Source organism: Ranitomeya imitator, chromosome 2 (genome assembly GCF_032444005.1).
Source record: "Ranitomeya imitator isolate aRanImi1 chromosome 2, aRanImi1.pri, whole genome shotgun sequence".
Classification (NCBI taxonomy): Eukaryota; Metazoa; Chordata; class Amphibia; order Anura; family Dendrobatidae; genus Ranitomeya; species Ranitomeya imitator.
In genome coordinates this window covers 510071879-510095893 of record NC_091283.1, presented here as the reverse complement: position 1 = coordinate 510095893, position 24015 = coordinate 510071879, and the positions used below count along the sequence as shown (strand labels likewise).

Sequence of the window (24015 nt, the reverse complement as noted above, 5' to 3'; positions counted from 1 at the left end):
AATGATATGTTGATATCTGTGATCTGATATTTTATTCCAGAAAAATCCATGTTTTCTTAATTTGTAAATGAGCTGTTAAGATCTATGGGTGGAACACACAGATCTCCCTGAGAATCTGCCTCCAGAGCTTATTATGAAGGAATTAAGGAGTTACCAATGTGAGACATGTAGATCAGGAGAGCAGACTGTCAGTCAATATGTTAATTTTTTGAGCGTTTTCTTCAGATGGGCTTCAGAAGGGACCTGCTTGAAAAAGATGTTGTGTACATATACCCTAACAGGCATGTTCCCGGTGTTTAACAATACAGTATATTACACTGGTGTACTTATGCCATACCCATTGTGAGTTTTCAATTGTTATTTTATTTTTAATTAATGTATTACATCAAACAGACAGAATTACAGGTGTCCTACATAGAAGCTGTAAACCATGAAGATAATTTTAGTGATCTGAACATAATATATCTCCATCTATTGGTAACATTACATTTAATTTGGGTAGGTGGAAATGGTTTCCAATAGGTTCATTCATTCAATGGTCAAATTTTGTACTCCCCAACATTCGACTTCGCAACTTTTTTTCCCCATACTGAAAAAATGTGTAGAAATAAACGTCATGGGCACTTTAGGTATTATGTCCCCACTTCAAATCAATAGGAAGCTTGCTCCTGTGTATTTCAAAGTTTTTTATATTATGTGTAGATTGTGAGCCCTCGCGGACAGGGTCCTCTCTCCTCCTGTACCAGTTGTGACTTGTATTGTTTAAGATTATTGTACCTGTTTTTATTATGTATACCCCTCCTTACATGTAAAGCGCCATGGAATAAATGGCACTATAACAATAAATAATAATAATATTATGTAGACTTTAAAGGAGAATCCACTCCATAAATCCACATTAGGAAAAATCAATGTGAACTAACACTATTCACATAAGGTTTTTTTCATAAGGCTTTAATGGCAGATTCTGCTCCAAGATCTACATGAAAAATCTGCTTTAACCCCTTAGTGACCGCCAATACGCCTTTTAACTGACCTGAGATATAAGAGACTTATATCCCCATACAGGTGACAATCCAGCAGCTGTCGGCTGTACACTATAGCTGACAACTTGCTGCATCAGCCATGATCAGTGTTTGCACCGTCCAAATCTATTTAACCCCTTAGATGCTGCTGTCAATAGTGACTACATCATTATAAACGGTTAACAGACTGTGGGGGCTTCCTCTTTATCCCAATTGGTGGTCTCAGATCATGATTGCATGGTCCTGATGTTTGTCATGGAAATTCATGACCAAATAGCGGCCTTAGAGTCTGACAGCTGTAGTAATCTGTTCAGAAGTTAGTGACATTTAGGTGGTAAAAATACACATTTTCATTTTTCTCATGCCACTTTGCATTCATTCCTGAAAATCACCCGAAGGGTTAACAAACTACCTGACTGCAGTTTTCAATATGTCTGGGGATGCTGTTTTTAAAATGGTATCACTTGTGAGGATTTCCCTATATATAGGACCCCTAAAGTCACTTCAAACATGGATAGGTCCCTAAAAAAATACATTTTGTAAATTTCCTTGAAAAAAATTTAAATTGTTGCTACATTTTTAATCCTCCTAAAATGCTAACAAAATAAAATAACATTTTGCAAATGGTGGTGTTGTAAAGCAGACATGTCGGAAATGTTAATTATTAATGTTTTGCTGTGGTATGACTATCGGGATTAAAGGGATAATCATTCAAAGTTTGAAAATTGCTAATTTTGTAACATTTTTTTCAAATTTCTGATATTTTTTATAAATAAACATAAAGCATATCAACCTAAATTTACCATTATCATAAAGTATAATGTGTCACGAAAAAAACAATCTCAAAATCACTGGGCTTTGTTAAAGCATTCCAGAGTTATAACCACATAAAGTGACACTGGTCAGATTTCAAAAATTTGGCTCCGTCACTAAGGGGTTAAATGCTCTTTGAGTACATTTTCAATTCATTATTTGAATACAATATAATAGTATTTGAAGCTGGTTTAATGTAGATTTTGGAGTAGAATTTACTTCAGAATCTTCGTCAAAAACTTTTGTGTGAACATACTGTTAGGAGTGTTTGTAGAAAATGAAGATGAAAAGTGTTTTTCAAAATATGAAAACACCAATTCTTTGGTCGACAAACCTGAAAAACCTCAGTTAGCAGCATAACAGTCCTTGTGATAAAAAATATTCCTTGCGAACATACTGTGTGAGTTTCTAAAGCTGGCCTTACTGTTTTATTTTAAAAAGTGCCTGTGTTTTTGAATCATATTGTTTTTTTCAGGAACATTTACAGTCATGTCCGAAAGTGTTAATAGAAAATGAAGTACGTCTTGCAGAAAATGATTGCACTTACATATGTTGTTATATGGTCCATTAATTTTCTGGGAAAAAAAGCTTCATTTAATGGAACAATTTCAAGGGTGACAACACTTTCGGCCATGATTGTGTGCCACACTAGTTTTTGTTGCACCGATGCTGTGTATGTCGCCATCTGCTAAAATTCTGTAAGTGGCAATTAGGTGAGTAAATTGGAGGGGATGCTAGTACAGAAGGCTTAGCTTCCTGTATGCCACCTTGCAATTTGTACAAATTTTTCAGGATAGCATTGAGTCCTTAATATCCTCATTACTCACTCTATCTTTTATTGTATTGGCCATCAATACCTCTTATATTGTAGTTATTTATTTAGCTCACTTATACAGCCCAATATTTCCACAGCACTGTACAGATATTATGGTCACTGCTCCCATTGGGGCTCACAATCTAAAATTCCTATCAGTATGTCTTTGGGGAGTGGGAGGAAGCTGGAGAACCCGGAGGAAATCCATGCATACATGGGGAGAACATACAAGCTTCATGCAGCTGTTGCTTTCCTTGGTAGTGCTAACCACTGAGCCTCTGTGCTGCCGATATATATATTTATATAAATATTTAACATCTCAGAAAATAAGGAGATAAAGATGTAAATAGTATATAAGAAAAACCATGGAGATCAATAACCTGCACTATCTCTGTAGGTGGCAAAGACCCTTGTAATAACTTCCCAGTAATAAGTGATTGTGATGGATTTTAAATGACAGGGGGCGAGTAACTTGCTCCTCATGATACAGGCTTTAAGCTCCATCTTCATGGCTCACTGCTGCCCACTAGTGATCATATACCGATTTATTGTGCACTAAATTGAAAATGTATTCTGTGCTTTGATTTGTCATGAATGATCAATGGCCTTAGGTAATGGAGAATATATATTATTTTTACAATTAAGTTTTCATTTTGCATATGCCAAGACCCCCTTGTACTGTAAAATGCACAATATCATTACAGCTTTTGTCATTGTTAAAAATCTATGTCCTCTGGACTCACTGCTAAGTACACAGCTGGCACTATAAAAGAATAAAAAATATAAAGGATTTGCCCTGGTGCTACATACCAAACTAAATAAAATTAGTATGATACCCATATAAAGATTAGTATGTAAATGACAAATAATTATATGTTAATGTCAGTTTTTCCCTCACTGACAATCTACTGCAGCTGCAGAGTTGCTAGGTCAGCTGATGTTGATGGTGAACACTCCCACCATCCTTTAAATGGTCACCTGATGCATCAGCTGACTGTTGATGATAGAGTTTCTCTATGGAGACCAGCCTTGCAGTGTCAGCTCTCTGGTGTCCGCTTTTTCTGGAGTTTGGAGTCTTGTTTCTGTGTAATCTGCGGTGTGCACCTCGGCAGCAGAGTCTGGAAGCTAAGTGTGGTGTTTTCTCCTCGTCCCTTTCGTGTTTGTCACTGTCGCCTGTGTGATACTATCTGCAGTGATGAGGCTAGCACCACTTGCCGGACAGTGCACTAGCTAGGACAGTGCTATGTGACAGCGAGCAATGAGGTTCCTGATGGCGGTGGGGGAAGGACTCACTTAGAGCATTAAGGGAGTGCAGGGACAGGCTCAGGTTTGAGCTCATGTGGTGACCATCCCCCATTTCCCTATCAGTAGGGCTTTCCTCTCCCCATTTTCATCCCGTTGTGTGTGTTGCGCCGTCCGCTGACCGACCCCTGTTGGGTCGCGTCACATCGTGACAGGAGCACATGTTTAACCAGCCTATCGGTTTTACTCTGCCTGGTCACTGTCTTTTGACCAGGAAGAACAGAGGAGACTACTCCAATATTCTGGCGATTGGTGGGATCCATATCAATCCAATAGTTTTCACCTATGCAGTAAACGGGTGAATACTATGGAGACAGGGATACCCCTTAAATTAATTTTGCTACTTAGGAAAGACTTTTTTTTATTTGCTGTAGGGTAACATTGGCTCATCTCAAGCAAGTTCTCCTTCTATGATAACTAGATGTCCTAGTAGGGCTTTTAAACAGAAGATGACCTTAATATGACTACTAGTTTAATGAAATGTGCAGTTTTTGAAACAGAAGACGCTTCAGGAAAGAGCTGGCAATGTTTTTCCTGATGTACTGTATCTTTGTTGGCATCCTTCTAGTTTAGTTGTTTTGTGGGCAACTTTTTTTTACAAAGTCGTCTTACACGCCGCAAAATACGGTAAGCATGTTGAAGATGAAATGAAATTAGTGATGAGCGAATATACTCGTTACTCAAAATTTCTCGAGCATGCTCGGGTGTCCTCCGAGTATTTTTTAGTGCTTGGAGATTTAGTTTTTCTTGCCGCAGCTGAATGATTTACATCAGTTAGCCAGCATAAGTACATGTGGGGGTTGCCTGGTTGCTATGGAATCCCCACAAGTACTTATACTGGCTAACAGATGTAAATCATTCAGCTGTGGCAAGAAAAACTAAATCTCCAAGCACTAAAAAATACTCGGAGGACATCCGAGCATGCTCGAGAAATCTTGAGTAACGAGTATATTTGCTCATCACTAGAAATAATCTCCAAAAGGGCTAAAGTTAAAGATGACACCTTTCCATTGTATTTTAGGCATACAAAATAATAATAATAATAATAATAATAATATATATATATATATATATATATATATAATTATTATTATTTTTTTTCCATCTTTTACATTTAAAAAATTACAAAAAGGAGGGCGCATGCGCGGACTCTGATGGAGCAAGACGCGCTTTGCTGAGCTCCGCAGCCCGGCGCTTGATTTAACCCTCGCCGAGCACCGGAACCGGGAGGATTTCATAACGAGCAGACGCCCCTCGTGCCCGTGAGTCCGGCGACTGATAATGCCCAAAAAGGGGGGAACTAGCCAGCCGGTGGGTCGCTCGATAACAGAGCTCTTGGCGGGCAGCGGCACTGTTAAAATGGCCGCCGCAACTATCCCTGCTCCCACCCCATCCCCGCAGCTCAGCGCAGGAGCTGGCGAGGAGGACTCAGATAACGGAGGAGACGCTGTCATTGACACTGCAGCGTTAACTAAAACCCTCCAGGAGACTTTTCGCTCTGAGCTCTCCACCGCTATGCAGAGCATTACCACCCAGCTGCAGGACATTATCCAGCGCACAACACACCTTGAAGAGAAGATGGACGCCACAGCAGAGGCCTTAGAGGAGGACCAGGAGACCCTCAAGCTTCATGCGGACCGTATAATAGACCTGGAACTAAGGAGTGAAGATCTAGAGAACAGGTCACGCAGAGGAAACATCAGGGTACGTGGTCTGCCAGAGTCTTTCACAGCATTAAAAGACACAATTGCCACACTGTTCTCAGCTCTCTTACCAGAGGTGGATCCCTCACTAATGCACATCACAAGGATTCATAGGACCCTGGGCAGGCCGAGAGCCCCAGACATTCCCAGAGATGTAGTCCTCAAAATGCAATATGAGGAAACCAGGGACCTTATCTTAAATGCTGCTAGACCACTCTCCACACTACCTGGCCTACCAGACTCTGTACGTCTTTTTTCTGATACCGCCCCTACCACGCTGTTCCGCAGAAGAGCCCTAAAGCCAGTCACCTCAGCATTACAAACGGCACAAGTCAAATACCGTTGGGGCTTTCCATTTTCTCTAACCTTCACTCTGGGAAATGAGCTTCACATATGCCGTTCACTAGAAGAAGGCAAAAAGGCCCTTGAAAAAGCTGGATTGCCATTTGCTGATTCCCTGCCACCACAACCACAAAGAAAACCACGTCCGGCCAAGGACTGGCAAAATGCTCCCATAACTAGGAGCCAACGCACGCGAATTACTTGACTGGCAGCTGATGATTAACTGAGCACTTGATTTGGTCTTGATGCCACATCACAGCCTACTGCTGGATTTGCCGCGCTTCGCGGGTTTGTCTATGTTATATAGTAACAACATAGATTATCCTTCCGGTTCCGAATTTATCTAGATAGGCCCTAACCTACCTAAAAAATACTTACCTTGTACTCTTGCCCCCCCCCCATATTTTTTTTTTTCTCTCCCCCTCTCATTTAAATCCCCTCCCCCCTTCACCGTTATAACTTGGGAGGGTCTTGCATTATAATGGGTTAGGCTTCGGGTACACCACATGTTGCCTAAATTCTGGTGTTTTCTGGTAAGCTTTATATTATGGCTTTCTGGATCGCCATACTTTATGGGCCCACGGCCCAAATCTACTTGTTCGTATTGTTGTATATGTCTGTTTTCCCCTGTATTGTCTCTTTCCTACCGTTTCCCCTTAGACTTACACATCGCTGTCAGTTCTTTCATCATCAACGGAGGCGCCATCACTGGCTGAGATGGACCAACGCCCAGCTCAACAGGTCTCTAAGCGGTAAATATATGCCTAATCATGTGTAGGGTAATCTCCCACAATGTGAGAGGGTTGAACTCCCCTATCAAACGGAAAAAAGCTTTTCTGGACTACCATAAGCACAAACCTGACATCCTGTGCCTACAAGAAACTCACTTCTCCTCCACTTCCTCACCCAAGTATTTTGATTCCAAATACACTCGCCATTATTTAGCTTCATGGGACCGCAAAACTAGGGGTGTGGCCATATTCCTCAAAAATTCCTTTCCCTTTCACCTAACTGACTCGTATTCTGACCCAGAGGGCAGGTTCATAATTTTAGAAGGGACTCTACAGGGCAAAAACTTCTGTATTATAAATAGTTACCTCCCCGCCACTACCCAACTGACAGTATTTAAAATGATAATTTCAAAAATATCCCTTTTCTCATACCACTACCTAGTTTGGTGCGGAGACTTTAATTTGACCCTGAACCCGAGCTTGGACAGCAGTTCGGCGCGCAGATCTGACATTCCCAAGGGCGACAGGAAAAATTTTTTGCATATGATGAGTGAGAACAGGTTGGTAGATATATGGAGGGAAATGAATGGGCCTACAAGAGGATACACGTTTTTCTCACCAGTCCATAAATCATATTCACGAATCGATCTACAAATAACGACTGCGAATTCACTCACAACGGTCCTATACTCTCGCCATGTCTCATCGACCTGGTCGGACCATGACCTCGTCCTATCCGTTTTTAAATTTGACATCACCACCTCCAACCTTTTTAAATGGAGATTAAATGAGTCACTGATCACAGATCCTACAATATCCTCTCAAATAACTGAGGACTTAAAGCTTTTTTTCCAAACTAACGCAAACAATGACTCTACACCAGGGAACATTTGGATGGCTCATAAAAAGTTTATCACCGGCTCTCTAATTAAAATTGCCTCCCACCGTAAAAAAAGCAGAACTGAACTCCAGAATAATCTAGAAACCAAATTATTTAAATTAGAACAGGCAAACCAACTGTCTACATCCCGCTACCTAACAAAGCAAATTCACGACGTTAAAAGACAGTTGGATGTCATCCTTACTAATAGAACGGAAAAAGCCCTGTCATGGACCAGAGCCACTTTCTATAAGCAGGCAAACAAGCCCTCCAGAATGCTAGCACGCCAATTACGAGCGAGAGAATATATTAACACCATACCCTCTATCAAAGATAATACAGGACATATATCAGCTCATCCCGAGAACATTTACAAAGTCTTTCAAGAATATTATCAGAAATTATGCTCCTCTCCTCCAGCTCCCCCCACAAATCTTTTAAATACCTTCCTACAGGACATAAATCTCCCCAAAATTACGGAGCCGATAGCGCAACAGCTTCAATCAGAAATCTTGCCAGAAGAGATCAATTTAATAATTAAAAAACTAAAAGCAGGTAAAGCCCCTGGACCGGATGGTCTTTCAGCCCTATACTATAAAAAGTTTGGAAATCTCCTCATGCCCCACATCAAAAATTTTTGTAACGCTCTCCTTCTGGGTTCCCAAATGCCTCCTGAGTTCTATGTCGCCCATGTCACCGTTATACCCAAACCAAAACGAGACCTCTTATCAGTTAAAAACTATAGGCCCATATCTTTACTAAATGTTGACTTAAAAATATTTACTTCACTCATTACGGATAGACTAAACAAAATTCTCCCTTCACTGATTCATCAGGATCAAGTAGGCTTTATTCCTATGAGACAAGGCCCTGATAACATACGAAGAAATCTCAATGTCATCCATTCAGCAAATAACACTCAGAAGCCACTTCTGGTCTTAGCGTTAGACATCGAAAAAGCTTTCGATACTGTCACCTGGCCCTACCTCTTTACAGTACTGGCTAAATTTGGTTTCCCCCAAAAACTAATCTCTCGCCTCCAATTAATATATGACAAGCCTACAGCGTATCTTAAACTTCCCTCAACCAAACCTGCTCCTATAGATATACAGCGAGGCACAAGACAGGGATGTCCGCTGTCCCCCGCTCTATTTGCACTAGCCATGGAACCACTGGCCGCGGCTATAAGAAATAATCCTAACATTTTAGGCCCCACAGGTCTAGGGGAGCAGTATAAGGTTAGTCTTTTTGCGGACGACCTTCTCCTGACTTTAACAAACCCATATTCCACCCTGCCAAACTTATTCTCCCTTCTCCACACATTTGAAAAAATATCAGGACTAAAAATTAATGTAGACAAATCGGAAGCTCTATTCATCAACACCCCCAGAGGAGATCGGGAGAATTTGGTTTCGCAGTTTGGCTTCACAGAGAAGGAACATTTCCTGACCTACTTGGGAATTAATCTTACAACCCATAAATCCTCTCTTTTTAAATGGAACTACTCACCTCTAATTAGAAACTTTCAAGCAGATATAGCCAGGTGGTCACGGTTGACATTGTCCTGGTTAGGCCGTCTACATACAATAAAGATGATTTCCCTCCCTAGATTTTTATACCTATTTAGATCACTTCCTGTTGTTATACCTGCAAAAAGCCTTCGAGATGTTCAGTCAACTATTTCTAGGTTCATATGGAATGGTAAGAGACCCCGAATCAAGCAAAATGTCATGAATCTTCATAGAAAAATGGGAGGTTTATCGCTACCCAATTTCATACTATATTTTAAGTCCGCCCAAATAGCCCAAATGGCCAAACTTAACGCTAATCAACACAGCCCCAGGTGGGTACAACTAGAATCTCACCTCTTACGACCACACTCACTTCGCGGCCTCCTATGGTCTAAAGAAAAACTCCCGCAAAATATTGCAACTATTGCTCCCTTCTCTGCCCTCTCCCTGGTTCTATGGAGGAAGGAGAGGTTTAAGTACGGATTGCAGTCAAGGTTTTCCCCCCTCATTTCCCTGTTTTGTAACCCCATGTTTAAGCCAGGCCTGGAAACAGCACACTACTCTTGGTGGATTTTAAAGGGAATCACCACTCTGAGACATCTTTGTTCACCGTTTAATTTATTATTTACCAGACAAGAATTTGTACAGCGGTTTGAGCCTCCCCCTAGAGAAGCCTTACGCATTAACCAGGTCTTCCACTTTGCTAGACAGAACTCACCCCACGGAACCCCGTTTTGTCCAACAAGCTTTGAACAGAGGTGCATAAATAGCCCAATGGGGAACGGGATGATATCCCTATTATACTCCATGTTCAATGTACAACACACCAAGGGGAAACTAAAATATATGCTACAGTGGGAGGAGGACCTGGGCCTCACCATGTCCTTGGATACATGGCTGGCTTGCTGTGATACGCTATCCAAGGGTAGTCATCAGACATCACTAACTGAAACTTCTCTAAAAGTACTACACAGAACATATTATGTACCCACAAAATTACATGCAATGTTCCCACACATCTCTGAAAATTGTTTTAGAGGTTGTAATATACCAGGTGATATGTTACACATCTGGTGGACGTGCCCAATAGTTGAGACTCTTTGGCGTGAGGTTAAATCAATTGTTGAACTGATTTTCGGTAAATCGATCCCAATGGATCCTGCGGTGTTCTTGCTAGGTAAGAAATACCCCGGGTTTTCTAAGAGTATACATAAATTGGTAAACACTATATGTATGGCAACCAGGATCCATATAGCTGCCAAATGGAGGACACCATCGCTGACAATCTCACTGGTCAAAGATAGGGTGAACATAATCCTACTGTATGAACGGATCCAAGCCACCAGGACGAATGAATGGAACACTTTCTATAAAATCTGGAGCCCCTGGCTGGACCTTGACTTTGGTGCTCACTTGGCTCCGGCCATCTCACTATCTCCGTAAATAATTGTATGCATTGTGGCCTGATCTTGGTTGTATATACTGTGAAATGTTCCGTCAAAAAAAAAAAAAAAACAGGAGAAATCTCCCTATCTATTGAAGTCCACTTGACTATGTGTGCTTCCTTCCAATTAGAGTCTGTGCGCGTTTGGGGATTGTGTTATACTACTCCTTTACCACCGATGTTATAGTTATAAGTATGCAGACAGCAATGATGTTCCCTGTCCTATTGTTTCTTCCCTTTGTCCTTGTCTATGTTATAGCTTACGTGGTTTTGTTTTTTTATTTCCTCTTTCTTTATCTGTTCGACTCAGTTTGAGTTGACTTGACTCAAGTATTATAAGTGCCAATAATTTGTATATTCCTTCCACACGGAACATTATATATGCACTGTTATATTATGTTGTATGTTCAAAAATTTGAATAAACATATTGAAACTAAAAATTACAAAAAGGAAAATGGGCCAATGCAAAAGTTTGGGCACCCTGCATGGTTAGTATCTAGTAGCACCTCTTTTTGCAAGTATCACAGGTTGTATATGCTTTTCATAGGCAGCCAAGAATCTTTCAGTTCTTGTTTGAGGGATTTTGGTCCATTCTTCCTTGGAAAATTCTTTCAGTTCTTTGAGATTCCTGGGTCGTTTTGCATACATTACTATTTTGAGCCACATATGTTCAATGATGTTCAGATCAAGGGACTGTGAGGGCCATTGTAAAACCTTCAGTTTGCACCTTTTGTGGTAGTCTATTGTGGATTTTCACTTGTGTTTAGGATTATTATCCATTTGTAGCCATCTTCTTTGGAACTTTAGCTTTTTTACAGATGGTGTTATGTTTGCACCATGAAATTTCATTGAATCCATTCTTCACTCTACCTATGAAATGTTCCTCTTGCTATTGGATGCAACAGAACCACAAAGCATGATTGATCCAACCCCATGCTCAATGATTGGCGAGATGTTCTTTTCCTGTAATTCTGTGCCTTTTTTCTCCACCCATACTTTTTGATCATTGTGGCCAAAAAGTTCTATTTTAATCTCATCGGTCCACAGGACTTGTTTCCAAAATGCATCAGGATTGTTTAGATGTTCTTTTGCATATTTCTGATGTTGATTTTTATGGTGAAGATACAGGAGAGGTTTTCTTCTGATGACTCTTCCAAGAAGGCCTCATTTGTGCAGGTGTCTCTGAACAGTAGAACAATGAACCACATCTCCAGAGTCTGTTAAATCTTCCTGAAAGTCTTTTGCAGTCAAGCAGGTGTTATGATTTCCCTCTCTAGCAATCCTACAAGCAGCTCACTGAAATTTTGCTTGGTCTTATTTGACCTCCTTTGTTGCTGTTAACTGCCATTGCTTAATTACATTTGGAACTGAGGAAAGGGCAACTTGAAAATGCTTTGCTATCTTCTTATAGCCTTCTCCTGCTTTGCGTGTCTCCACAATTTTTATTTTCAGTGTACTAGACAGCTGCTTAGAAGAACCCATGGCTGTTGTTTTTTTGGCACAAGGTTAGATGAGGCTGGGCTTTTCAAAATCAGGGAAATGTGCATCACCTGGCCTTTGCTAACAATATATGTATACAGTACAGACCAAAAGTTTGGACACACCTTCTCATTTAAAGATTTTTCTGTATTTTCATGACTATGAAAATTGTACATTCACACTGAAGGCATCAAGACTATGAATTAACACATGTGGAATTATATACTTAACAAACTGAAATTATGTCTTATATTCTAGGTTCTTCAAAGTAGCCACCTTTTGCTTTGATGACTGCTTTGCACAATCTTGGCATTCTCTTGATGAGCTTCAAGAGGTAGTCACCGGGAATGGTCTTCCAACAATCTTGAAGGAGTTCCCAGAAATGCTTAGCACTTGTTGGCCCTTTTGCCTTCACTCTGCGGTCCAGCTCACCCCAAACCATCTCGATTGGGTTCAGGTCTGGTGACTGTAGAGGCCAGGTCATCTGGCGTAGCACCCCATCACTCTCCTTCTTGGTCAAATAGCCCTTACACAGCCTGGAGGTGTGTTTGGGGTCATTGTCCTGTTGAAAAATAAATGATGGTCCAACTAAATGCAAACTGGATGGAATAGCAGGCCGCTGCAAGATGCTGTGGTAGCCATGCTGGTTCCGTATGCCTTCAAATTTGAATAAATCCCCAACAGTGTCACCAGCAAAGCATCCCTACACCATCACACCTCCTCCTCCATTCTTCACTGTGGGAACAGGCATGTAGAGTCCATTCGTTCACCTTTTCTGCGTCGCACAAAGACACGGTGGTTGGAACCCCAGATCTCAAATTTGGATTCATCAGACCAAAGCACAGATTTCCACTGGTCTAATGTCCATTCCTTGTGTTCTTTAGCCCAAATAAGTCTCTTCTGCTTGTTGCCTGTCCTTAGCAGTGGTTTCCTAGCAGCTATTTTACCATTTTTACCATGAAGGCCTGCTGCACAAAGTCTCCTCTTAACAGTTGTTGTAGAGATGTGTCTGCTGCTAGAACTCTGTGTGGCATAGATGTGTCTGCTGCTAGAACTCTGTGTGGCATTGACCTGGTCTCTAATCTGAGCTGCTGTTAAACTGCGATTTCTGAGGCTGGTGACTCAGATAAACTTATCCTCAGAAGCAGAGGTGACTCTTGGTCTTCCTTTCCTGGGGCGGTCCTCATGTGAGCCAGTTTCTTTGTAGCGTTTGATGGTTTTTGCCACTGCACTTGGGGACACTTTCAAAGTTTGCCCAATTTTTCACACTGACTGACCTTCATTTCTTAAAGTAATGATGGTCACTCGTTTTTCTTTACTTAGCTGCTTTTTTCTCGCCATGATACAAATTCTAACAGTCTATTCAGTAGGACTATCAGCTGTGTATCCACCAGACTTCTGCACAACACAACTGATGGGCCCAACCCCATTTATAAGGCAAGAAATCCCATTTATTAAACCTGATAGGGCACACCTGTGAAGTGAAAACCATTCCCGGTGACTACCTCTTGATGCTCCTCAAGAGAATGCCAAGAGTGTGCAAAGCAGTCATCAAAGCAAAAGGTGGCTACTTTGAAGAACCTAGAATATAAGACATAATTTCAGCTGTTTCACACTTTTTTGTTAAAGGGAACCTGTCACCTGAATTTGGCGGGACCGGTTTTCGGTCATATGGGCGAAGACTGCCTTGCGCAGGCGTGTACTACGGAGGACAGAGAATGAACTTCAATCCAATATTGCGGCCAGCATCCAGCCAGCTGGTAAGGAAAGGGTGAATCAAACACCTGAAAACTCCACCCATATGACCGAAAACCGGTCCCACCAAATTCAGGTGACAGGTTCCCTTTAAGTATATAAGTCCACATGTGTTAATTCATAGTTTTGATGCCTTCAGTGAAATGTAAAATTCTCATAGTCATGAAAATACAGAAAAATCTTTATATGAGAAGGTGTGTCCAAACTTTTGGTCTGTACTGTGTGTGTGTGTGTGTATATATATATATATATATATATATATATATATATATAAATATATATATACACACATAGTCATGGCCAAAAGTATTAACACCCCTGCAATTCTGTCAGATAATACTCAGTTTCTTCCTGAAAATGATTGCAAACACAAATTCCTTGTTATTATTATCTTCATTTAATTTGTCTTAAATGAAAAAACACAAAAAGAATTGCCCTAAAGCCAAATTGGATATAATTCCACACCAAACATAAAAAGGGGGTGGACAAAAGTATTGACACTGTTCAAAAAATCATGTGATGCTTCTCTAATTTGTGTAATTAACAGCACCTGTAACTTACCTGTGGCACCTAACAGGTGTTGGCAATAACTAAATCACACTTGCAGCCAGTTGACATGGATTAAAGTTGACTCAACCTCTGTCCTGTGTCCTTGTGTGTGCCACATTGAGCATGGAGAAAAGAAAGAAGACCAAAGAACTGCCTGAGGACTTGAGAAACCAAATTGTGAGGAAGCATGAGCAATCTCAAGGCTACAAGTCCATCTCCAAAGACCTGAATGTTCCTGTGTCTACCGTGCGCAGTGAAATCAAGAAGTTTAAAGCCCATGGCACTGTGGCTAACCTCCCTAGATGTGGACTGAAAAGAAAAATTGACAAGAGATTTCAACGCAAGATTGTGCGGATGTTGGATAAAGAACCTCAACTAACATCCAAACAAGTTCAAGCTACCCTGCAGTCCAAGGGTACAACAGTGTCAACCCGCACTATCCATCTGCGTCTGAATGAAAAGGGACTGTATGGTAGGAGACCCAGGAAGACCCCACTTCTTACCCCGAGACATAAAAAAGCCAGGCTGGAGTTTGCCAAAACTTACCTGAAAAAGCCTAAAATGTTTTGGAAGAATGTTCTCTGGTCAGATGAGACAAAAGTAGAGCTTTTTGGGCAAAGGCATCAACATAGAGTTTACAGGAGAAAAAAAGAGGCATTCAAAGAAAAGAACACGGTCCCTACAGTCAAACATGGCGGAGGTTCCCTGATGTTTTGGGGTTGCTTTGCTGTTGTGAATTCTGTGGCAGAGCTCCCTCCTGTGGTCACAAGTGGTACTTCGGCTGATTCTGTCTGTGAGCTTCCGTTGGTGGAGGAGAGTGGTACTGCGGCTTCTGAGTTTCCTTCCTCAGGTGATGTGGTGAAGTCGTTAGGTGCCGCTCTATTTAACTCCACCTGGTGCTCTGATCCTGGCCTCCAGTCAATGTTCTAGTATTGGACTTGCTTCCTCCTGGATCGTTCCTGTGGCCTGCTGCTCTGCATAGCTAAGTTCCGCTTTTGTTATTTTGTTTGCTGTTTTTTTCTGTCCAGCTTGCTTATTTGGTTTTTTCTTGCTTGCTGGAAGCTCTGGGACGCAGAGGGTGTACCTCCGTGCCGTTAGTCGGTACGGAGGGTCTTTTTGCCCCCTTTGCGTGGTTGTTTGTAGGGTTTTGTGTTGACCGCAAAGTTACCTTTCCTATCCTCGCTCTGTTCAGAAAGTCGGGCCTCACTTTGCTAAATCTATTTCATCTCTACGTTTGTCTTTTCATCTTAACTCACAGTCATTATATGTGGGGGGCTGCCTTTTCCTTTGGGGTATTTCTCTGAGGCAAGGTAGGCTTATTTTCTATCTTCAGGCTAGCTAGTTTCTCAGGCTGTGCCGAGTTGCATAGGGAGCGTTAGGCGCAATCCACGGCTGCCTCTAGTGTGGTTGGAGAGGATTAGGGATTGCGGTCAGCAGAGTTCCCACGTCTCAGAGCTCGTTCTATGTTTTTTGGGTTATTGTCAGATCACTGTATGTGTTCTGACTTCTATGTCCATTGTGGTACTGAATTACCTGATCACAACACTTTCCTGCCTCTGGCACTGGACTGCTTGACCGTGTGCATGGCATTATGAAGTCTGAAGACTACCAACAAATTTTGCAGCATAATGTAGGGCCCAGTGTGAGAAAGCTGGGTCTCCCTTAGAGGTCATGGGTCTTCCAGCAGGACAATGACCCAAAACACACTTCAAAAAGCACTAGAAAATGGTTTGAGAGAAAGCACTGGAGACTTCTAAGTTGGCCAGCAATGAGTCCAGACCTGAATCCCATAGAACACCTGTGGAGAGATCTAAAAATGGCAGTTTGGAGAAGGCACCCTTCAAATATCAGGGACCTGGAGCAGTTTGCCCAAGAAGAATGGTCTAAAATTCCAGCAGAGCATTGTAAGAAACTCATTGATGGTTACCGGAAGCCGTTGGTCGCAGTTATTTTGGCTAAAGGCTGTGCAACCAAGTATTAGGCTGAGGGTGCTAATACTTTTGTCTGGCCCATTTTTGGAGTTTTGTGTGAAATGATCAATGCTTTGCTTTTTGCTTCATTCTCTTTTGTGTTTTTTCATTTAAGATAAATTAAATTAAGATAATAATACCAAAGAATTTGTGTTTGCAATCATTTTCAGGAAGAAACTGAGTATTATCTGTCAGAATTGCAGGGGTGTCAATACTTTTGGCCATGACTGTATATATATATATATATATATATATATATATATATATATATATATACTAGCTATTGGACCCGTTCTACGCCCGGGTGGCGAGCATTTATATTGGTATATGGTCTCAATCCTGGTATCTGCTGCTCCCATCTTGCTCCCCCATCCTGTCATGTGCTGCTCCATCCTGCGTCCCCATCCTGTCGTGTTGCTCCATCCTGCGCCAACATTCCTGTCGTGCTCCTCTATCCTGCGTCCCCATCCTGTCATGTGCTGCTCCATCCTGCGCCCCCATCCTGTCATGTGCTGCTCCACCCTGCGCCCCCATTCTGTCATGGGCAGCTCCAACCTGCGTCCCCATCCTGTCATGTGCTACTCCATCCTGCGTCCCCATCCTGTCATGTGCTCCCATCCTGCGCCCCCGTCGTGTCATTTGCTGCTCCAATCCTGCACCCCCATCCTGTCATGTGCTGCTCCCATCCTGCGCCCCTATTCTGTCAGGTGCTGCTCCCATCCTGTGCCCCCATCCTGTCATGTGCTGCTCCCATCCTGCACCCCCATTCTGTCATGTGCTGCTCCCATCCTGCGCAACCATTCTGTCATGTGCTGCTCCCATCCTGCCTCCATCCTGTCATGTGGTGCTCCCATCGTGCGTAACCACTCTGTCATGTGCTGTTCCCATCCTGCGCCCCCATTTTGTCATGTGGTGCTCCCATCCTGCGCAACCATTCTGTCATGTGCTGCTCCCATCCTGTGCCCCCATTCTTTTGTAATGTGCTGCACCCATTCTGCCTGTTCCTGTTTCCATTCTGCCATATGTTGCTCCCATCCTTCTCTCTTCGGCTGTACTGCCTGAGTGTGGCTGTACTGCCTGAGTGCGGCTGTACTGCGCGAGTGCGGCTGAGTGCGGCTGTACTGTGCGAGTGCGGCTGAGTGCGGCTGTACTGCGCGAGTGCGGCTGTACTGCGCGAGTGCGGCTGAGTGCGGCTGTACTGCGCGAGTGCGGCTGAGTGCGGCTGTACTGCGCGAGTGCGGTTGTACTGCGCGAGTGCGGCTGAGTGCGGTTGTACTGCGCGAGTGCGGCTGAGTGCGGCTGTACTACGCGAGTGCGGCTGTACTGCGCGAGTGCGGCTGAGTGTGGCTGTACTGCGTGAGTATGGCTGTACTTACTGCCTGAGAGCGGCTGAGTGTGGCTGTAATGCGTGAGTGCGGCTGAGTGTGGCTGTACTTTTTGAGTGCGGCTGAGTGTGGCTGTACTGTGTGAGTGTGGCTGTACTGCGCGAGTGCGGCTGTACTACGCGAGTGCGGCTGTACTGCGCGAGTGCGCCTGAGTGTGGCTGTACTGCGTGAGTGTGGCTGTACTTACTGCCTGAGCGCGGCTGAGTGTGGCTGTAATGCGTGAGTGCGGCTGAGTGTGGCTGTACTTTGCGAGTGCGGCTGAGTGTGGCTGTACTGTGTGAGTGCGGCTGAGTGTGGCTGTACTGTGTGAGTGTGGCTGTACTGCGTGAGTGTGACTGTACTTACTGCCTGAGTGTGGCGCTGGCTATAATGGATACAGCACCCCTGCAGCCAGCACAGCGAGGGCTGACTCCGCCCACTCGCGTCACTGGTCACGTGCTGGTGACATCATCGAAGGTCCTGGAGCTCCACTGGGCTCTACATCTACCCTGACGGGAGCTGCAGAGCACGGAGCCCCCATGGCCGCTATATTATGGGGGATACACAGGTGTGTGGAGCCCCCATGGCCGGTATATTGAAAGGGGGGGATAAGTAAGTTCGGCTGAGTCACTCTGGCCCAGTCTATAAAGGCTTCGGACAGAGTGACGCTCCCACCGTTATATTATAGATATATATATATATATTTTTTGCCTAAAATACATCCAAAATGTGTCACTTTTAACTTTAGCCCTTTTAGAGATCACTTCATCTTCAATTTGCTTAACCGTTCAAAATAAAAGTAATTTTGACCAGTGGTGCCCAAACGTTTACATGCCACTGTATCGGTAATATACGTTGGCATATTTAACTTTTTTTTCACTAATTCATATTTAATCACCAAAAAATATAGAGCCCCCTCAATAATTATACTTCTGAAGAAAAAGACAAGTTTGGGGCTAAATATTGCACATCTTGTGGGTTTTTTTTTAAATTTTAAAATCATGCCATTGATATTTAGAAAATCCCAGTTCAGGGGAGGATGAGCAAGAGCTGGATAATCCATGGATTAAGGTATCGTATGGACTGTCCAGAGCATTTCCACTCATATTCGCATATAAATAGTCCTCATTTCTGCTGAGCTGGTGGGAATGCGGCCTGCGGAGCACTGCATGGAACGAGTCACTGTGTGACTTTGTACAAAGCCTCTGTCTCCATGACACACACTACACCCAGAGTACTACATTCACTCTGGGGATTTCCATATCATTATAAATGTTATAGAAAGCCTCACAAACACAAATTCTGCCAGACGTACTACAGCCAGTGCAAATTGTTGCATGTGGTTTTAGAGCTTCTTATGATGTGTTCTAAACACTGTTAGCAGATGGGGTTCTGTTTAGCTGGAAAAGGGCACGGCTTAAAGAGTAACCATCGTTTTAATTTGTATTTAATAAATTAATTTTACACATGAAAATCTGATCAGAGAAATCTGCTTCTTTCTCTGACAGCATTGATCAGGCATTTTCAAAATTCTCAATTTACAGGTAAAATCTGTTGAGATAGGAGATGACAGTTGGTGCAGGTAAGATTATATGTAGAAGGGAGGAGGGAGGAGCTATAACTCTAGCTTCTGATCCTCCCTCATCCCACATCCTGTCTACATAGAATCTTAACAGTAGTAACTCAAATTCTTCTTAATCAAGAGATATATATGTATATATATATATTTTTTTAATAATATTTATTAGTCCCACAAGAGGACTTCAACACGTAATCCTTTGATATCATAGATAATACCCTGCACTACTTATGTAGTACAGTGCATTATACTGTTAGGGCTTGTGCACACGACCATATTTCTGGTCCGAGTGCTGTCTGTTTAAAAATCAGATTGCACTTGGACCAATGTTATTCAATGGGGCAGTGCAGATGAACGATTTTTTTCACTAACTGAATCTGTGTCTGACAAAAAATTGCAGCAAGCACTAGTTTTTTCCATAAATTGGAGGAGAGTTGGCCATTCAAGTCTATGTGTGTGCAAAAAAATTTGGGATGCAACAGTATAGGATCTGATTTTCACGAATATATAGATGCTAAAATAAAATTTGATGCTGCTGTAAAAAACGGACTGCACACGGATGACAAGTGAGAAAATGTTTTCCCACTTTTCTGGATGAAACTCTTACAATTGTGTGAAGCTGCCCTTATAATGATAGACTGCCTAATACATTGTGCAACCTTTAGGCTGCCGTCACACTAGCAGTATTTGGTCAGTATTTTCCATCAGTATTTGTACGCCAAAACCAGGAGTGGAACAAATAGAGGAAAAGTAACAGAAACATATGCACCACTTCTGTATTTATCACCCACTCCTGGTTTTGGCTTACAAATACTGATGTAAAATACTGACCAAATACTGATAGTGTGACGGCAGCCTTAGGGTTTGATCTATGACACACTAGATGCCATTGTTAGGCCATAGTAACCACCAGCTATCCACGATCCTTTGATCACATAGTACACTACTACTTCTGTAGTGCAGTGCATTATTCACATTGTCATTATATACTTACAGCCAGTCAGTATACAGTATGCAGCCTATGGAATGATCTAAGCTTTGATCTATGGCACACTGAAGGCCATATAGATTCCTATAGAAACCATTGTCTCTCAGTTATCACACTGCAGGGAGCCAATGAAATGACAGAGGGAGCAATCTCCTTCTGTCACTTTACATGGTGCGATTGCTATTGACCATGGCAAGTAAAAAGTTCAATGAGAGCTGAAAACTCTAACGATGCTCAATTCCTTCTGCTATGTCTTTGGTAGCAGGGAAAAATGAGTGCTGTTAGGGCAGTAGCCCTGGGATCATGATCTCTGGGTGAATACTGTTTTTCACTCCCTAATGGAAAGTGACACGTCCTATAGGATGACAAAGCGCAGTCATGTGCTGAAATGTGGTTAAGTTTACTTGAAAAAAAACAACTTATTTTATTTTTAAAAGTTTCCAGCTATTGTACATTTTTTGTACTTTAGCATCTCTGATTTTCAAGATCTCTGCTTACTACTAGTGTATATAAATATATATAAAAAATCAGATTTTCTTTTCATATACCGAAGTTTAACATTATTAGACATTATTAGACTGTATCAATGTTAGGGTACCGTCACACAGTGGCATTTTGATCGCTACGACGGCACGTTTCGTGACGTTCCAGCGATATATCCGTGACGTTCCAGCGATCTCGCTGTGTCTGACACGCTCCTGCGATCAGGGACCCCGCTGAGAATCGTACGTCGTAGCAGATCGTTTGAAACTTTCTTTCGTCGTCTAGTGTCCCGCTGTGGCGGCATGATCGCATCGTGTAACAAAGGTGTGCACGATATTGTATACGATGTGCGCATAGTAACCAACGGCTTCTACATCGCACATACGTCATAAAATTATCGCTCCAGCGTCGTACATTGCAAAGTGTGACAGCAGTCTACGACGCTAGAGCGATATTGTTACGATGCTGGAGCGTCACGGATCGTGCCGTCGTAGCGATCAAAATGCCACTGTGTGACGGTACCCTTAGGCTAAATTTTTCTTAGATTGCCCATCTGTTTATCTGCTTATTCACAAATCAGCATTCAAGGGGATGAATACCTTCCATCAAAGCGATGCTTCAAGAAGTCAAACAAAGCTTTCTGCATCATATCAGTGACCTGCGGGCACACAAAGAAATGTTAGAGAACTGCAGATTAGCTATTGCCAAACAAATGGAATAAGACTGACAGGATATGAATAGGAAGGCCACACAATTGATGAAATGAGGAAAAAAAGGAAGAAACAAATAATGTAATAATTCTTCAATTATAGCTCTTCTCTCTGTAAATTCCACTCTTTATTTTGTCTTACAAACACTAATGCAAAACACCAAATACTGTTTTGGGACTAAGCTGCTTTCACAGATCAGTTTTTTGCAGTCAGGCAAAATCCGTTGAATGTTGAAAAAAACAGATCCGTTGCAGATTGTGAAAAACTGATGCGATGGATCCATTTTTTCGATGGATCCGACTAGCTGATCCAGCTAATTGGATCATTTGACGGATCCGGCGCCATAGGGTTCCATTATAGCAAACAACGTCGCCGTCCCTTTTTTCGACGGACACAAAGAACGTTACTTTGACCATTTTCTCCGGGCCACTGGAGCAACAATTTTAGATGGATCTGGTGAAAAACTGATGAAACGTGAGGCCATCTATCGCAATCCGTCACTAATACAAGTCTATGAGAAAAACTTTTGCCGGATCCGTTTATTTCAAAATTCGCCGGATTGTGCCTGACGGCAAAAAACTGATGTGTGAAAGCAGCCTAAGGCCTACAAACCTATAGACCATTTGAAAACCAAAAAAAAAAAGAAGAAAAGAAAAGTTGATAGTAACATTCAGTTTACTGTCCTGGCCCTATAGCTAAATACGCCGCCAAGGCAGATTAGTCGGTTGTCAACGCCTGGTAGGCTGGGCACATGCTCCACCTTATCCTCCTCAGCTTAACCAATGCCGGGCACAAGTGCTTAGTAGTGGAGCTGCACAGCTTTGTCAGTTGTATAGTGGCCATGACCGGGTACTGCACATCCACCTCTATTCAAACAGGGAACAGCTGATAGGCAAAGGTGTCACACCCCCACCGATCAAATATTGGTGACCTATCTAAGGATCCATGTAAAAGTCTCGGACAACCCCTCTAAACACGGCTTTCCAATGACACTTTACATTTGTCTACAGTTTAAATACATGAAAAGTTGAGCAACATTGCAAACTACTTTCTTTACCACTTTTAAGGGAGCCAGTTATCAAACCCTTGACAAACCACATCAGTTAAATCTAAACCATCAATCAAGATGAAAGTGGAGGGAATTGGAAGGGTTTTCTGACACAGGGCCAGGACACTTCTCTTGCTCAGTGGACACTTGGCAGTTACGGTAATTTACATCCAACATAAAAAAAATTAACTTTTCCTATTTTTCTATTATTCTACAGTACTACTATAAACTATATAATGGAATCTTACCACAGTGCACTAGTATTGTGACCAGGTGTTGGCATGTATGGCTGCTTTTTTTTCCGTTTTACCATATTCTAGGTGAGTCAGGATTACTGAAAATGAATGTATATGGCAAATGTGCCAAGAGCTTTCTCAGCATATACACGTAATGAAGCTCACAAATTGTAGACGTTAGATAAAAGTCAGCCATATCATCTAATGTGTTTGTTGTCCTACTGGCTGACATAACCTTCCATATGCTGGCTTTGGGATCCTTGAGGCAACCTAACCATGTTGAATTCTGCCTAATTTGGTAATGGATGGTAAGAACCTGTGCAGTACTCCCCACTTCAGTGATGTCAAACAAGGCAGAAAGGAGAATTAGCCCAAATGTGATGGAATGAGCAGGAAGACAAGATCAGATACCAAGCAACTTTATGCTGTGTACCAAACCCAACATATTGGGGAAAATATCTTTGCTATGGGGTCTCTTTTTCTTTTATGAACTACATCGAAAAAACTGGCTATTCCCATGAAATAGCTCTCAGCTAAACAAGTCTAACAAAGGTAGGTCATGTAAATTCAAATTGCCCAACCCTTACTTCCACCAAAATCATCTGTCACAGGAGAAACAGGAGGCCCGCATATGAAATTGTCAGGTTCAGATGACTTTAATGTGTATAAAGACTTTAAAGACACCGGTAGGAGAGTCTGGCAGTGGCTTATTCTTCTCCTCACCCTTTGACAACAATTTACATGCTTGGCCAAGGATTTATGTTAATAAGGATAGACTGAAGGGATAGCAGATGGCAGTCCACCCATCAGCCACCTCAACTACATTATATAATTTATATGTCCGACAGCCAAATGAAGCTAAACCACGGAAGCTAGGTATATGGATGGCAAATACAATGAAATCACTGCAAAGTATAAGTGAAAGTATTTACTCAACTTTTCAGTTACATTCAAAGTGTGAAATTTTATTTGACGGGGACATTTCATTGGAGAATCAAGAAACATTGGTATGTATAAAGTGTTTGCTTAGTTCATATACCTCATATCCTTTCAGTGAGGGTCCAACTAAAATGATTGGCCTCATGGATGGAACCACATCGTATGGAGGGATGTGCTCAGTCTAGAAGACAAAGACCAGGTCATTTCTCTTCTGCTGCTCCTTACCTTCATGCATTAAGTGTCATGCAAATGTTTTTGTCCAAATGTACCACAAACACATCACAGCATGCACAATTCAGGGAAATTACACAACATCAAAACTAGACAGGTGAACGATAGAGGCAATACA

General features: G+C 42.2%; 1 protein-coding gene across 6 annotated transcripts in view; it reads right to left on the bottom strand.

Annotated features, from left to right (window-relative positions):
- CACNB1 (calcium voltage-gated channel auxiliary subunit beta 1) overlaps window positions 1-24015 on the bottom strand; it is a 186023-nt gene that overhangs the window by 46869 nt on the left and 115139 nt on the right. For all 6 annotated transcript variants that reach the window (XM_069751677.1, XM_069751674.1, XM_069751678.1 and 3 more), the window contains 2 exons: window positions 23767-23847; window positions 21333-21391 (listed from right to left, as the gene is read on the bottom strand). In XM_069751677.1, coding sequence (XP_069607778.1) covers window positions 21333-21391; window positions 23767-23847 — 140 coding nt within the window. The remainder of the gene's footprint in view (window positions 1-21332; window positions 21392-23766; window positions 23848-24015) is intronic.